General features: G+C 47.8%; 1 protein-coding gene across 15 annotated transcripts in view; it reads right to left on the bottom strand.

Annotated features, from left to right (window-relative positions):
• The window catches only part of LOC118228537 (neuron navigator 2-like), a 189,554-nt gene that overhangs the window by 26,254 nt on the left and 149,084 nt on the right, over window positions 1-14,216 (bottom strand). For 14 of the 15 annotated variants that reach the window (XM_035420143.1, XM_035420133.1, XM_035420136.1 and 11 more), the window contains 5 exons: window positions 6,530-6,659; window positions 4,477-4,780; window positions 3,426-4,098; window positions 1,600-2,043; window positions 1,030-1,095 (listed from right to left, as the gene is read on the bottom strand). In XM_035420143.1, the coding sequence (XP_035276034.1) occupies window positions 1,030-1,095; window positions 1,600-2,043; window positions 3,426-4,098; window positions 4,477-4,780; window positions 6,530-6,659 (1,617 nt within the window). The remainder of the gene's footprint in view (window positions 1-1,029; window positions 1,096-1,599; window positions 2,044-3,425; window positions 4,099-4,476; window positions 4,781-6,529; window positions 6,660-14,216) is intronic. The other variant, XM_035420142.1, reaches the window with a different exon arrangement.

Genomic DNA, 14,216 nt, shown 5'->3' with positions numbered 1-14,216 from the left:
ACAGAACTGTGCATCTTTCATTTGTCTGCTACAGCCTTACAAAAACACTATTGCAATGTTTTCTGTCGTGCATATCATGCACAATGATGAATTATTTTAATACAGAAATTAAGACTTCCATCTCCTTTTCGGTCCAGAAGTGCAGGCTTTGTGCTTGTTACAACATTTTTAAAGTAAACTAGCTAACTTCAACATCTGAGACACCTTGCAAATCTGTACAATATATGCACAGACCGTGTTTAAGAGTTGTAAATGGAGTAAGGTGTTCAAATGCTTTTTTGTGGATTATTACAGGCCTATACAATTTATCCTATTCTAATTTCATATATTCGAAATGGGCAAGTCTCACTGTTCAGTTTGGGCTGTATCATAATCGGAATACTTAAATTTTCCAAATAAGATTAGAATAATGATGTGCAAGTAAATGTGGTCACTGAATAAAATGCAATAAGGAAGACATGAAGTTTCTTGATGGCTTCTTTTGACCTGCCCAATAGGACTGCTGAAAATGTTCACAAATTTAGACTCAATTATAAACATTTCCGATATCAATTCAGCCAGAAGATGGCACTACATGGATTGTGAGAGATAAACAAGCCATTTTTGCACTGAGTTTTTGATATCATTCCACAATTACTGCATGTTTTTGATTGGCTCTGCCTCAGACATATTTTCTGTGCAATGAAGGATATTTTAGACGCATACGTTTCTGATGAAGATTGCAGACCAGCAATGTTTTTACAATGACTGGTATAGGGGCATTCGGTGGGGGCTTGTGGCCTAAAGCACTGTAATACCTATCCTTCTATGCACATAAAACTATGTGGGTCAATCAAAAACACATACTCAAATGGAAATAATATTTCACTATCATTCTAAGCACGCTACCTCACCAGCCCTCCCTAAGACGGCTTTCAGGACAAGGCGCAGCTCAGCACATCACGCCACATAACAAGACATACTCAAGCCAGTGGTTTAGCCACAATGATACCAAGCACAGTGCGCACCACACAACACAGACACCTTTACCTGTCCTGCTTCCGAGGTAAGGTATTTCGGCTGAATTTAGGACTAGCAGAGGGGGAAGACAGGGGACTGTGGGGTAAGGGTTAATAAAACAGAGATAGAATTAGAAAACAGGGTAAGGAGAAGGAGAGCTCACTCAACAAGTAAGACCAACACAAAAACACCATTACTCCTGCAAAATACAGGGAATTCCAATGTATACTCAGCTCCATCACTGTTGTCATCTACCAATGGCCCAATGTGTGAAATTTTTCACAAGACAAGAATCGGGACACTGACATCATTCTAATAAAATGACGTTGTTTTATTTCAGTATGCCAACTGTATTATACTGGTTTACTGGGCTGGCATTGAGAAAAGAAGAAAAACAGCTAAAAAAGCAATTTAACATTTTACCATACGAGAAACATCTCCACTTAAATGTACAAGGGCTTCAGTGCCACTATGAGGTTAAAATGGGGCACAGAAGCTGTTTATATGGGCTGATTAGTCATTAGCAGTACCTCACAGCCCTAAATATCACACTGCCAATAACACTGGCAGCACCTCAAACGTGCCCTGTGGTGCCCTCACCTTTCTGATAGGCCGGTCCTGACAAGAAGGGAAAGCGCCTCCTCCTTGCTGGGGCCCTGGTGTCCCAAGCTCCCGCTGCCCAGAGAGATGTCGATGGACTCGCAGCTGGTGTGCAGGCTGCTGACCGACGGGTAGCCCAGGCCCTCCTTGCTGAGGGCGGAGGAGCTGCTGAGGGTGGTGCCCCAGGTCAGGCTGTTGGTGGGGGCGGAGTAGGCCGAGCCAGGGCTGGAGGCCAGCGAGGAGAGGGCCGGCTCTCCCACTCCACCCACCCGGGCACCGTACAGGGGGCTGCTGCCCCCACTGCTCAGCGCCGTGCCGCTCGAGGGCGAGTCCAGCGCCCCCTGCTGGCCCAGGGTGGCGTGGGGGTTAGAGATGACCGTGGAGTTCTTCATGTTCTCTGCCGTGGTGACCGGAGCCTGCTTGCTGGGCTTGCCCCCAAAGAGCCTTACACAATAAAGAGAGAGAGAGAGAGAGAGAGAGAGAGAATGAATCACTTGTGCAGAGAGAGAGTGCTGCACTGCAAGCACAGGTCATCTAAAGGCAATGTGAGGAAAAACACAATGTTTTCACACATAATATTCATCATTGCTGTGTCAACACTGCCGGCTATTCAAACAGACCTCAGGTGGATAATAGAGGGACGGAGCCTTAAGGGACAGACGGAGCCCTGAGCTCACCAGCACAGCACAAACGCAACAGGGAGCAAAAGAAAGCAAATGAGGCTTCCAGTCACTTTATCCACAGGGCCCTGGGATCCATTTAAGACATTAACATTGAATCCTTCTCTGCAACTCAATGCCACAGTTAAATGATGAATACTGATGGCAGATCTCATTTTCACTTTCCTGTGTGTCACATTAACTGCATTTCCATTATTCTTTAGGGGCAAAAGTGCAGTGACCCCAGTAATGTCAAGACAAAACAAAACAGAAAAAAGAAAAACAAATTAAAAACTAACATCAAAAGTACAAATGATAAAATAAGCTATGTACTTTTCTCATGACTTCATCCAATCTGTGCAATAACTGAAAACGACCCCAAAACAATCCATTCACCAGTCAGACCAAATAAAAACATTTCTCTTTTGGTCTGCATCAACTCAGGGACCTCTGAATTAATCGGACTGGACTGTTCCAAGTGGCCCGGGGGAGGAGGGGGGGCACAGAAGTGGTCTGATGATAGGGGCAGCCTTTCATCTTCCAAGAGATTAATGTGAATGCTAGCAAGGCCACTCACAGGCAAAGTAAGACTCTAACAAGGATGTCGTAATGATACGATAACCTTGAGAGAGTGATGTGTTGGGGTTAGTAACTGCTTTACTTTAATCTAAGATTACTTTTCAGACAGGCGTTGCTCCGCCCAACGCATTTACAGACTGATGTGCTGAGCTGGCAGGCATGGAGCAGAGAAGGCTTTGATTGTTCCCTGGTGATTTTAAGGGCGTGAACCCATCTAAAACCTGCATCTGCCTTCATACTCAAAACATTAAGCCAGTGTTATTTTTTGCCCTCTGCATTGTTCACAAGTATACAACAACCAAAATTTGGTTTGAATGCAGTCAGTGTGATTGCGGCAGTTTTCCCTTGTTCTCCCGTTTTTTGCCAATGCTTTTTCCTGATTTGCCTGAAGTAGTGTTTTCTCTAACCAGACTGTCTTATCAATGCGGGACTTCCTGCCATTTTACCTAACATATTTTCTTAATGTAACCATCATGATGTAAATGAACATTGTACACAGGTGCCGTGGACTTGAATGAAGGGACGTTAGGCACAGCAATGCAGGACGGCTGATGCTTTGTGCTAGTGAAGAGCGGATTGGGTAGCTACCTGCGCAGGGTTGGGGACGACACATCGGCGTACTTGCTTCCTTGTTGCCTCCCTCCCTGGGGCACCAGGCCCCCTCCACTTTGGGACGTGGGGCTTGCCTTGATGGAGCCACAGGGCATCATCCCCTCCGCATCCGAGGACACACCCTTCTCGCGGTCCGTCTGATTGGCTGAACACAGGGGGTTCCCACCGGCGGCCTTGGCGGGTTCGCGGGCTCTGGGCCCAGGGAGCGCGGCGGCCTTGCTGCTGAGGTTGGACTCGATGCTGCTGGTGGAGGAGCGGTTGCCGTTGCGGGCGCCATTGCGGCTGGGGCGGGGCAGGCTCCGGTACTGCAGGTTGGCGCGGGCGCTGACGGGCAGGTAGCCATCGTCCTGGGCCTGCTGGCCGTCCTTGCGGCCCGAGGAGCGCCCTCCGATGAGGCCGGAGGATTTGGGGATCTTGCCCAGGGTGGCCGAGCCGCTGGTGATGGTGGCCCCGCTGGCTGTGATGAAGGTCATGCCGGACCCCTGCTTCTTGAAGCCGAAGGTGTTGGTCGGGGTGCGAGAGGTGCTCGAGGGGGGCTTCTTGGCCTCGTCCCCGCTGCTCCGCCCAGCGTCCGAGGGCGAGCGCTGGATGCCGCTGGACCTGGGCGAGAGCCGGCCCTTCTCCGACACCTTGGCGTCATCCGTTTTACCTGCGCACCCGCAAAGCAGCAATAACGCTTCATCAACCACATAGCACAACCGCATCATTTACAGTAAACTGTGCATCACAGTGCCACAGTTCCTTATGAGCTGTCCTAACATGTCTGAACTCAGAGCTCGATCCGCCTCCAGCTTCAGAAGTGTGAGTCTGCACACTGTGACACATAACCCAGACACCACATTATCTCCAGTAACCTGATCTCACTTCTTGACAGACTGTTCAGCATTTGGCTTTTTTCCCCCCTCTTACTTTCCCATGGCCCAGTGAATGTATTAATAGTTAAAACAAGGAGGAGGAGGAGGAAACAAAGGGGGAGATGTCGGTTTGCAGCAGCAGACACAACAGGCACCGGCGTGTCTGTACGTACCGGTCCCGTGAGTCTTGACTCCGGTGGAGACCGCCGGCGCTGTCGTCTTGGTGCGGGGCGTGGTGATGCCCACCTGGGCGGTCATGCCCCGCCTCCAGGAGCCGGTCTGGGAGATGGCGGGGGCCGGCCGGCCGCAGGGGCTCTTGTCCGACTCGTCCGAGATGTCCGAGGGGTTGCGCCGCCACTTGGAGCCGGGCTCCATCCTGACCCCGCTGTCGGAGCCCCCGTCCGACCTGCGCACCTCGTCGCTGGACCACATGACGGCGCGGTCCACGGACGAGTGCTTCTCCGCGTCTGTCTGGTGCTGTGGGGAACAAACGCGAGGCGTGGCAGCGCTGTGTCTGGTCTGCAGAGAGATGTAGTGTTGAATCATTCTCTCGCTTCTACACTTCCCTGCAGCTTGCCTGTTTGCTGGGTGAGTATTTTCCTCACACCACCTGAGCCTGCTACAATGGCAGTCTCATGGGGACTAGGTGCCACACCTGGCCCACACCATTCACAATGCTGAATCACAGCTAAACATTAATTTGAAAATGAAAGCATTTGCTCTCCTGACTAGTTTTTGGAGTTGATGAGAGAATATTCAGTCAAAACTATAAAGCAACAAATGTGAATAAAAGGCATCGCAGGAGTTAATAATTGCTCAGTTTGAAGGTGACCAAAGGTTGTACTGACAAAGACTTCTGCCTTTCTAGCATGCCAAACTGCTATGAAAACTACAAGTAAAATGTTTTTTTCAAGGAAATATCCAAAAATATTTTGTTATTCCCTCCAACTGTGGACAGTTTAAAAAAAGAAATGCATTTTCAATGTCCCTTGCAAGAAAATCTCACAAAGACAAACATACGAATACTGGACCCTGACCTTGTGCCCTGAGGCAAAGCATTTGGACATAAATTTCAGGAGCTAAGATGGTCTGCCCAATGTCTTAGATTGCACATTTCACAGCTGTAAACGTCCTCAGCTTCTCACAAGTTCTCAGAAGCATTACGGCAAATTTCAACAACGACCCCTCTCCGGCTTTGAAACTTTGAAATATACTTGCAGTACAGGTACATTTGGTCACCATATGCTGGTTCACATGTTGCCTGAATCATGTAACACAGAGTCCTGTCTCCTCCTGGAAGCTCACGTCTCCCTAAAACTCATTCTCTTCTTCTGTTTTCAAAGGCTGTACTCAAGCAGTCAGAACTGGCCAAAGACTACCTAATCAGAAAAGGGTTACAGTTAACCCAATTAAAACTTTTAAACAATGAAATCCATTTCTATTTCTAGGCAGTGGTCGTTTATAATACTGTGCATCTGTGGGCTTTGCTCTTAATGACAAACAGAAATACTCTCACAACAGGGATCCCTCTCTCCCCCGATCTGATTTACCATCAACCCAGCTGAAGATGTGGAAGCAAAAAAACCCTTATATGGAGTTGTGTGAGAAGTGCATGTTCTTCATGGTCTCAACCCGTACGCAGTATTGTTATCAGAACATGGCTATCCCGGGAATGATCAGGACTGAAGCAGCCAAGGCAAATTACACCAGGGCGCTGAGATTAAACAACACCGGCGCAGACCAACCTGTCCTCTGATCCCTGATATGAAACCGAGTTTTGGCCAATTCGGTGCCTGATACAGTCAAGACTGCAATTCATTCCACATCATTTCAATGATGACATCAATGGCAGAACATGCCAAAGAATCTTAAAAATGTAAACTTGGCCTTAAATTCATTAAAGTTAAAGTTCAGGACAAAGCAAACTTACAGACCACAGAAAAAGGAAGCAGGTAGCAGTTTATTCCCTGCTGCTCCCAGTAATGCGGTTGGCCCATAAACCAGCTGTACAATTAATTAAGTTCATTTACAGGGCCAAATTGCAACCATCTCTTTAACTGTGTACAAGGGGATTAACAGACCTCAGTATACTGGGACCATTAGAAACTAATTTTCACAGTGGTGTGGGCTCAGTGGCTTGCCTCAGTTCCGTTCACCATTTCCAACTGGGAGACTGCAGGATCTCAAAGGCCTTCATTTGGACCGCAGTCGCCAATGCAAGCTCACCTGTACGTCTACGCCCTTTCGGGGGGTGGCTGGTGTGTTGGCGTAGGAGCTGATGGAGGAGCTGGTGTTGATGTCATCTGTGTCAATTGTGTCGCTGATACCGCTACTGACCGAGCTGCTGTCGTCCCAACTGCAGGAGGAAAAAGGGAGCATGTTCAAAACACCATTTAAACCACACTGGATATTATCAGCTCAGCTGATGGGGTTTGGAGATGGGGAGTATTATGATTTGCATTCTCCCCATGTCAATGAGGTTCTGCATGTCTCCCTTGTATGAACTCCCCTCATAGTTAGCTCCATGTTTGCCATAGAGACCCATGTGCTTGGTTAGTGTCCAGTTTCCCGCACCACAGTATCTATCGCACACCATCTCTGAGTGTATGTCACCATTCAATCACGTTCACAGGATATGAATATGGTCCATCCCACTCTGGCACAGTGGGCCAGGAAGTACAGGAAGAGCCACCTTCACTGCAATGTTGCCCGTCTCAAAAAAGCCTGCAGGGCAAGAACAGCAGATATTACGATTCAAATAAATTGTGTGCCTTTGGCCAGACAGTTAGCAGCAGCAAACTGGGGAAGGTGTACCTGCATGCTATGTGACCTACATGGGCAAACTGAGCCCATGGTAAAAACTGCAACCTGATGAGGCTGATTCTGGCCCAGGCCCTGTCACTCCAATTGCCATACCCTGGCTGTCAACCTGTCCTCCCATTACCATTCCAACCAGAATCCCAAAAGTTTTCCTGTTGTATACGTTGTATGCGCTACAACACTTGCCATCACTATTGATAACCAATGTTATGACCAGGACAGGAGAAAAATAAAATTTTTTAAACAGTACACAGTATCTGCCACAAGTCCACAACATGCATAGAATTGAAGAGGTCAACCCATAACGGCCCAAAGTACCTGTGATATCAAGTCAACATGAGTAGAAAACCATAGAACTCTGTTGTGCATCTTTGACGTGGACATGACATGATGTTCAGTGGCATCCGGAACATCCCTGCGGCTAAAACTACACTCACACCAGATGAGTGATGGCCCGTAAGCACCGTCCCCTCTCAAGGAAAAAAAAAATTGGTCTCTGCAAATGTAACAGGCCTCTGTGACTATAGAGCAGAATCTCTTTAATGTGATTCGTGAACTAAAGCGTAAAGTGAACTCTGGGACAGAGCGCCTGAAGTCCATCACTCGGGGCCCAAGCCAATGGGCCGCTCCTGACAGGCGGCGGTAAACAAGGGCTGAGCTGTTCATCCTTCAAGCGCGTTAATGAAGACCACTCATCACTCTGACAGCGCGAGCAGCGAGATGCCGCTCTGCACGGCCCGCGGAGGCCGCCGGGCCAAGGGGGGGTTCTGAGCTTGCCTGCAGGTCGAGTGGTGTAAAACCAGCGGGTGCGACTGTGGATTGCCTTGTGCACGTTTCTATATGAAACCAGCTTACTCTGGGCGGGGATTAGAGCCGAGCGCCGTGGTAACCAGCCGAGTGACAGGGTAGGTCCGACTCCCACAGGAGCCCCCAGAAAAAAAAGGGCCGCAGCTGGTCCGGCAAATGAGCAGTGAGGAAGATGGAGAGGGAGGACATGGGAGGTATCGTCCTGACAAAGAGGCATGCCAACCTGGAATGTTCCAACTAAGGGTCGAAGGGGGGCTCATTAGGGGGGTTTTCTTGGCAGTGTTTGCTGATCCCAGTGCCTACCCATTTCCCTGCCAATGAGAATTCACTGATAGAACAGTGTTCCTCAGACCTCGGTGAACAATCCATCTTTTTACGGTAGCCATGGAAAACAAGGGGAACAGTGGCAGGGGACAGACAGGGTGGCTGAGTGTGAATTTTCCACACAGAAAAGAACACCCCGATGTCTCTGGCACAGCTTTCATTATTATTATAAACCCATACAGGCTCCCAAATCTAATCACTGAAACTCCTTTTGCCAGTTTGTTCACAAGGCTTCTTAACAAACATACAGTCAAACTATAGTCAATCCTTGCTGAAAACACCAGTATAGCACAAAACAAGCAATGACTCAGAACAGTGCTAGGAAGTGTATTTACAGTAATCCTGAGTCACGATCATAAAAAACAAACCTAAAAATGACATTACATTACTGCCACTTAGCAGACACTCTTACCCAGAGTTATTTTCACTGTTTTACATTTATACAGCTGTATATACTGAAGCAACTCTCCATTAAGTACCTTGTGTACAGTGTACAGTGGTAGTGTTCAACATAGGAATTAAATTTGCAACCTCTGGGTTATAAGCCCAGTTCTATAACCACTGCACTGTCACCTATGAAAATGATCGGTACACAGCTGCTGAAACTATAGATTTTATAACTTAACCCATGAGTGCAAATTATGCATTTCTTGCCACTCTACCCATAAAATTTTTCGCTTCCCCCAAGAAATGAAACCCCCTTTGGGCCTGATGTAAACGTGCATCTCCAGGCCTCGCTGCGTGTTCTTTGTTCTCTGTGTGAAGTGCAGTGGAGGGTAAGCAGCACTGTGAGCGATGAGGAGAAAGCCCCGGAGTCTGCATAATTAACAGCAGCAGCAGCCATTTTGCACCAGGGACCAGAGAGAAGCTTGGTATGGCTTGGTAACTGCAAGCGAGGGGGGGGTGGTGGGCCCTGAACCCTGCAGACTGAATGAGCTAGCACTGAACATGTCTGTCGGGGGTTGTGGGGGATGAAAGCCTCGCACATGAATGACATCATGTACTTCCTTCTCTTCTTCACAGTTTAAAGGGGGGGGGGGGGGGGGCTGCAATTACAAGGGGGTTTTCTCTCATTCATGGATGAAAACATGACCTCTGGGGATGTGGGGTGGGAGGCGTGGGCCTCAGAAACAAGCCCCCTGTCCTGAAGTTTGGAACCTGCCAGCGAGAGGTAAATGAACAGGAAGGGCATTGGGCAACCTTGTTAACAGGGTTTTAAAGAGGACAGAGGAACGTTTTGAGCCTGTCTGTGGAATTGTGTTTGTGTGGCAGCTCATTAGTTCTGGCACATTCATCATTCATCCAGTGACAGACAGGCTGTTGTCGAGAAGCTGTCTGAGTAACAAGTTTCATGTAAAAAAAAACAAAGAAGAACAAACAAAAAAAAACACTGTAGATTCCTTTATAAATCCTTTGTTGCACCAAGTGTAATGCTAAAATAATCCTTGAAGTCATCTTAACTTCAAATTGAAATGGCAACTTATATCTGCACAAACATTTTACTGTGTTGCTTAAGTGCCACAGAACATGGTTATTGTTACTGAGTGCCTGGTAGCCGAAGTGAGGCAGACACTCTGGCAGTATGACAGCCTGAGATTAAGAGAGAAATTTATCAGCCTCAGGCACAGTTTCAACTCTCTTTAAAGTCTATCTGCAAAACCGTGCACGAAGTACTGCTTTGATTGACTCAAAGCATCACTCAGATCGAGTACAAAGGCTCACAAGTAACAAAATGTTGAAAATTAAAGACACGCAAGACAAACAAAAAAAATCTGTCGGCAAACAAAAAAAGTCTGCTCCTTCGGCAAATTAAAATAACATGCATTCACAAAACAGTGAATACTTAAGAGTGTATTTCATAAAATATGTCAGACAGCACAGCAGATTTCACTCTTGAGGCACAAATGTAGGACATGTCCCTAACAATGTGATTCACAAGATAAAGCAGAGGAGAAAAGAAGGAATAAGGCGCCTGAGAATGTAACAGAGCTCAGCGCTGTTCACCATTAGCTCTCCTCAAATCCTCAGAGGACCCCTCCTCCCCCCCTGCCTCTCTCACCTGGGCGCGCGGGCTAGCCACGGCTCCCCTCGGCGCAAGGTTTCCAGGAAAGCGCTGGAGCTGGCTCGGGGGGTGGGGAGCTCCATGGGGCCCGCCTCGCCCACTGCGCGGTGCGGCTTCAGCGCGCCGAGCCGGCCATCCCCTCCGCTGCAGCGTCCGCCTCGCACTGAGGGGAGCCGCTGGAGCTCGCCAGCGAGCCCGTAACCCGAGCCCTGCGCGGAGTTAACCTGCGAAGTGCTGGAGCGGCCGCGGGTCAGGGCGCTCTGTGTGATGCGGGGGGGGGGGGGGGCCTGATAGCAGCTACCCGATTTCCCCCATTAACAGACAACAGGAAGCTAATTAGAGTGCGTTGGATTCAACACGCGTTCACAAAAGGCTCCGGAGTTGGCATAAACCGCGAGGTAAAATAAATATCCGGCAGGTTCTGAAGGGACACGCTGAGCTGGATTCACCTCAGCGCCGCTGACGAAGGCCAAGCCTTCGCGCGGTCCCGCCGTTCGCAGGCGGAGATTCTGCCGATAGAGCCGCTTGCATCGTCGCGCCAGCTGAGGCTCGGCTCGCTGCGGGGGAGAACAAAGAGTAATCCCTCTCCGGCGCACTGATAAAGAGCTCTACGAGGCAACTGGATAATCCAGCTTGATACCGTGGAGGAGCGAGCGCGGAGGAGTTCAAAAGAACTGCTTACGTTAATTGCGCCGGCTGGAAAGGGGTCTTGCGGGTGCGCTCAGGGATATTTGTTAAGTCAACAGGGCCGCAGTAAAGTGAGCGAGCGCACTCCCTTAACCAATCCAATTTGTACATTCCAGGAAAGCCTGTTTTCCCTCGCCATCTTGCCTAAAGAGGATTTTTTCGGGGTCAGAGCACGGGGTCAAGCGCTGTTGTTATTTAAAGGAAAGGAGCGTACGTACCGATGGGAATTACTCCAGAAAGATAAACCTCCGAGAGCCATGCAGTCTTTCCAACTGCACCCTCATGAAAACTCACTTTTCTCCGCTTGCTTTTCTGCACTTCACCCTCAAGCCTCTGCTGCAGCGGTCTGACGAACCGTGACATCATATGTACACGTTTCCAATCGGACGAAACAAGAACAAAATCAAAACACATCCTTCCTATTGCATCTTCCCTTTCTTAAAGGGCTAAAATCTAAAAGTTACATTTTCTATTTAGTGGAAACTTTAAAGCAGCTAGCGTTTCCACAGTGTGACTTCACACCTCAATGAAAGGAAAGCATCCGTGTGCCTCAACATTGTTTGGTACAGATTCCTTCTTTCTTCAGTCCCCTCAGAATGTAAATACACAGTGATCTCTCTCACACAGCTGCCAAGGCACTCTGAGCACCTCTTTTGTTCAGCTGGAGTCCTTATCCATATTTAGTGGGATGGCTAGATGAACAGATGATAATGATCCCACTGATGCCTCTAGTCTGTCTCCAACTCTATAGAAACAAACACACACACACATACGGACACGAACACACGGACGGACGGACACAAACGCGCACACACACACACACACACACACAGATGTGCACATATGCATGCATTCTCCCACATACCATGACTTTGTACTACAGGGAGATTTGGGCAATAACACCATACCTCCCTGTCCCAAAATACTCATTACCTCTGTGGCAGAAAGCAAGCTCTTCAGAAGGACTTCCTACACATTAGAATAGCCACCAACAGCAGTGTTGACATCCGGTAAAATAAGGCCACCTCACAAATTTTCTCCAGCATGATGCCTGCAAGCTTTAATTAGGGGTGGCATGTACAATCTAAGCCCTTTCCACACATGAAACCCACAACATGCTGTGTTCAATTATCTGTGTTAGCTAGCGTATCTCCCCGTTCACACATAGGTCTCCTACATAAGAAAAATTCAGTGTCTGTTCACACGTTCCATGACCGTTTTGGATTTATCGGGCAAGGCAGGATATCCACCCTCCAAAACAAAATGTAGGACAAATGTTAACAGTACGTCTTCAAAACAGCCAGCTATTTCACTGAATAATAACTTTAGCAGCAATGTAATTCCTACCAACACAACATGACAAAGCTGAATAGCCATCTACGTATATCTGCCATTGATACGTGGTGCTGACCAGTTTGCTACATTGGATAAAAAAAGCAACTTGAAACCGGATGAGTCACAGATGTTTACCAGGGAGAAGTATTGCATAGCACACACGCCATTTTGTAATGGTGTCCTTACAATAGACAAAGCCATGTCAATCAAGGACAGCGATGCCATTTACCACATTCCAAACTATAAATGTCAAAGTTCCATCACAAAATTGCACAATGCAGCTCCAATATCTTCTACATGCAAAGTCTCATATTTTGCTGAGAGTCTGCCACTCAATATTTATTATATAAATTGTGCCATGAAGAAAAGATCTTGCGAAAGAAAGTCGTAACCTTTAATGTGCTTTATCCGGATACATTTACGGGTTAAGGTGCATGTGTCGACTAACCAAAACATTCTCCATCAAAGGACATTTCAAGCAAAACTTTGGTTGTTATGCTATTCTCAAGAACACTGCTGCCAAACCCTGCTCCTGATGATCTACCATCCTGTTGGTTTTCATTTCAATCCTAATTTGGCACACCTGACTCTACTAATTAGCAGCTCAATGAGATCTCCAGCTGTTGAATCAGGTGTGATTTGTCAGGGCTGGAGTAAAAGCGTACATTACGGTAGATATCCAGGGCAGAGCTAGGCAGCCCTGCTCTAGGTTTTTCACAGCAATTGATCTGAAGGCAGCTGGGACTCTTTTCTGAAGTCTGCTGAGCAAAACAGCAAATCATTTGATAATCGAATCATACAAAATATAGAGAAAGAACGAACAGTTCATTTTAAGGCAATATCCAATATAATAAATGCGGTGGTCTACCAGAAATGAGCGAATCCTATTTAGATTCTGCATAACCACCAGAAACACAGACGAAACTTACCAGCAATATAGACGGTTTGAGACCAGATGCTTTTAAGTGCAAGCAGGGATGCCGCATGAAGCTTTAAATTTAGAGGACTGTGAGGTTTTGTACGCATTTCTAAGCGTGACACAGGCAGTGTGCAGGGAGATCAGCCTGCAGGGCTTGGACAAGGGCAGTGCATTCCAGCCCAGGCGTCCAAGCCCTGTGGTGCGTAATGACACAGCTGTCTGAAGCCCAGAGAAATGACAGGGTCAGAGTGTCAGGAATTCAAGCACAACACATCTCTAAAAATTTCAGGTTCTCTTCGTATGTGGAGAGCACTGCGCACTGGAGAGGTAAGAGACTGGAACTTTCTATAAACACTCCGAGGTGCAACTCTGCCCTGAGGATGCTGAGTAAAAGAAAATACTACGCAAAAGAGGTCAACATGTTTGTTTCTTCAGTTCGTTAGTCAAAAAGCATAACTCACGATTTTGAAATGATGTACAATGCCATCTTTAGAATTTGTTTTTCCTATTTGACTTTTTTTTAACAGGGTCAGTGGATTTGTGGTTCACTTTCTTGGAACAGCCATGTTCTGGCAGCGGTTAGCAAACACGCAAACCCGAAACAACTGTGGATTCCTGTTCCTGGACCCCTGAGGAACGGTGCTTTGAGGCTCCCTGTGAAAGGAGGCGGGGCTCAGCGCTGAGACCGAGGTGGAGCCGGAGGGAGCCTTGCTCTGAGATTGCAGGGCTGCAGGATCTGGATTGGGAGCCAGGCGGACCCTGCCAAGTGCACTGAGCGTGCTCAAGGCTCATGGATGAGACCCCTCATCCAAGGTAAAACCCACTGTTAGCTAGGCCAACAGACTGGTGGGCCAGAAGTTCACTGGGTCGAACCAACCCCCTGGCAGAGGAAAGCCTTGCTCTCTGCTAACAGCCTCTGTCTGGATCTCTTACACACTGATAGCTCAAATGCTCTGCCT

Source organism: Anguilla anguilla, chromosome 5 (genome assembly GCF_013347855.1).
Source record: "Anguilla anguilla isolate fAngAng1 chromosome 5, fAngAng1.pri, whole genome shotgun sequence".
In the NCBI taxonomy this organism is placed as follows: Eukaryota; Metazoa; Chordata; class Actinopteri; order Anguilliformes; family Anguillidae; genus Anguilla; species Anguilla anguilla.
The sequence above is the reverse complement of the archived record's forward strand: the minus strand, read 5'-3'. Positions and strand labels throughout refer to the sequence as shown.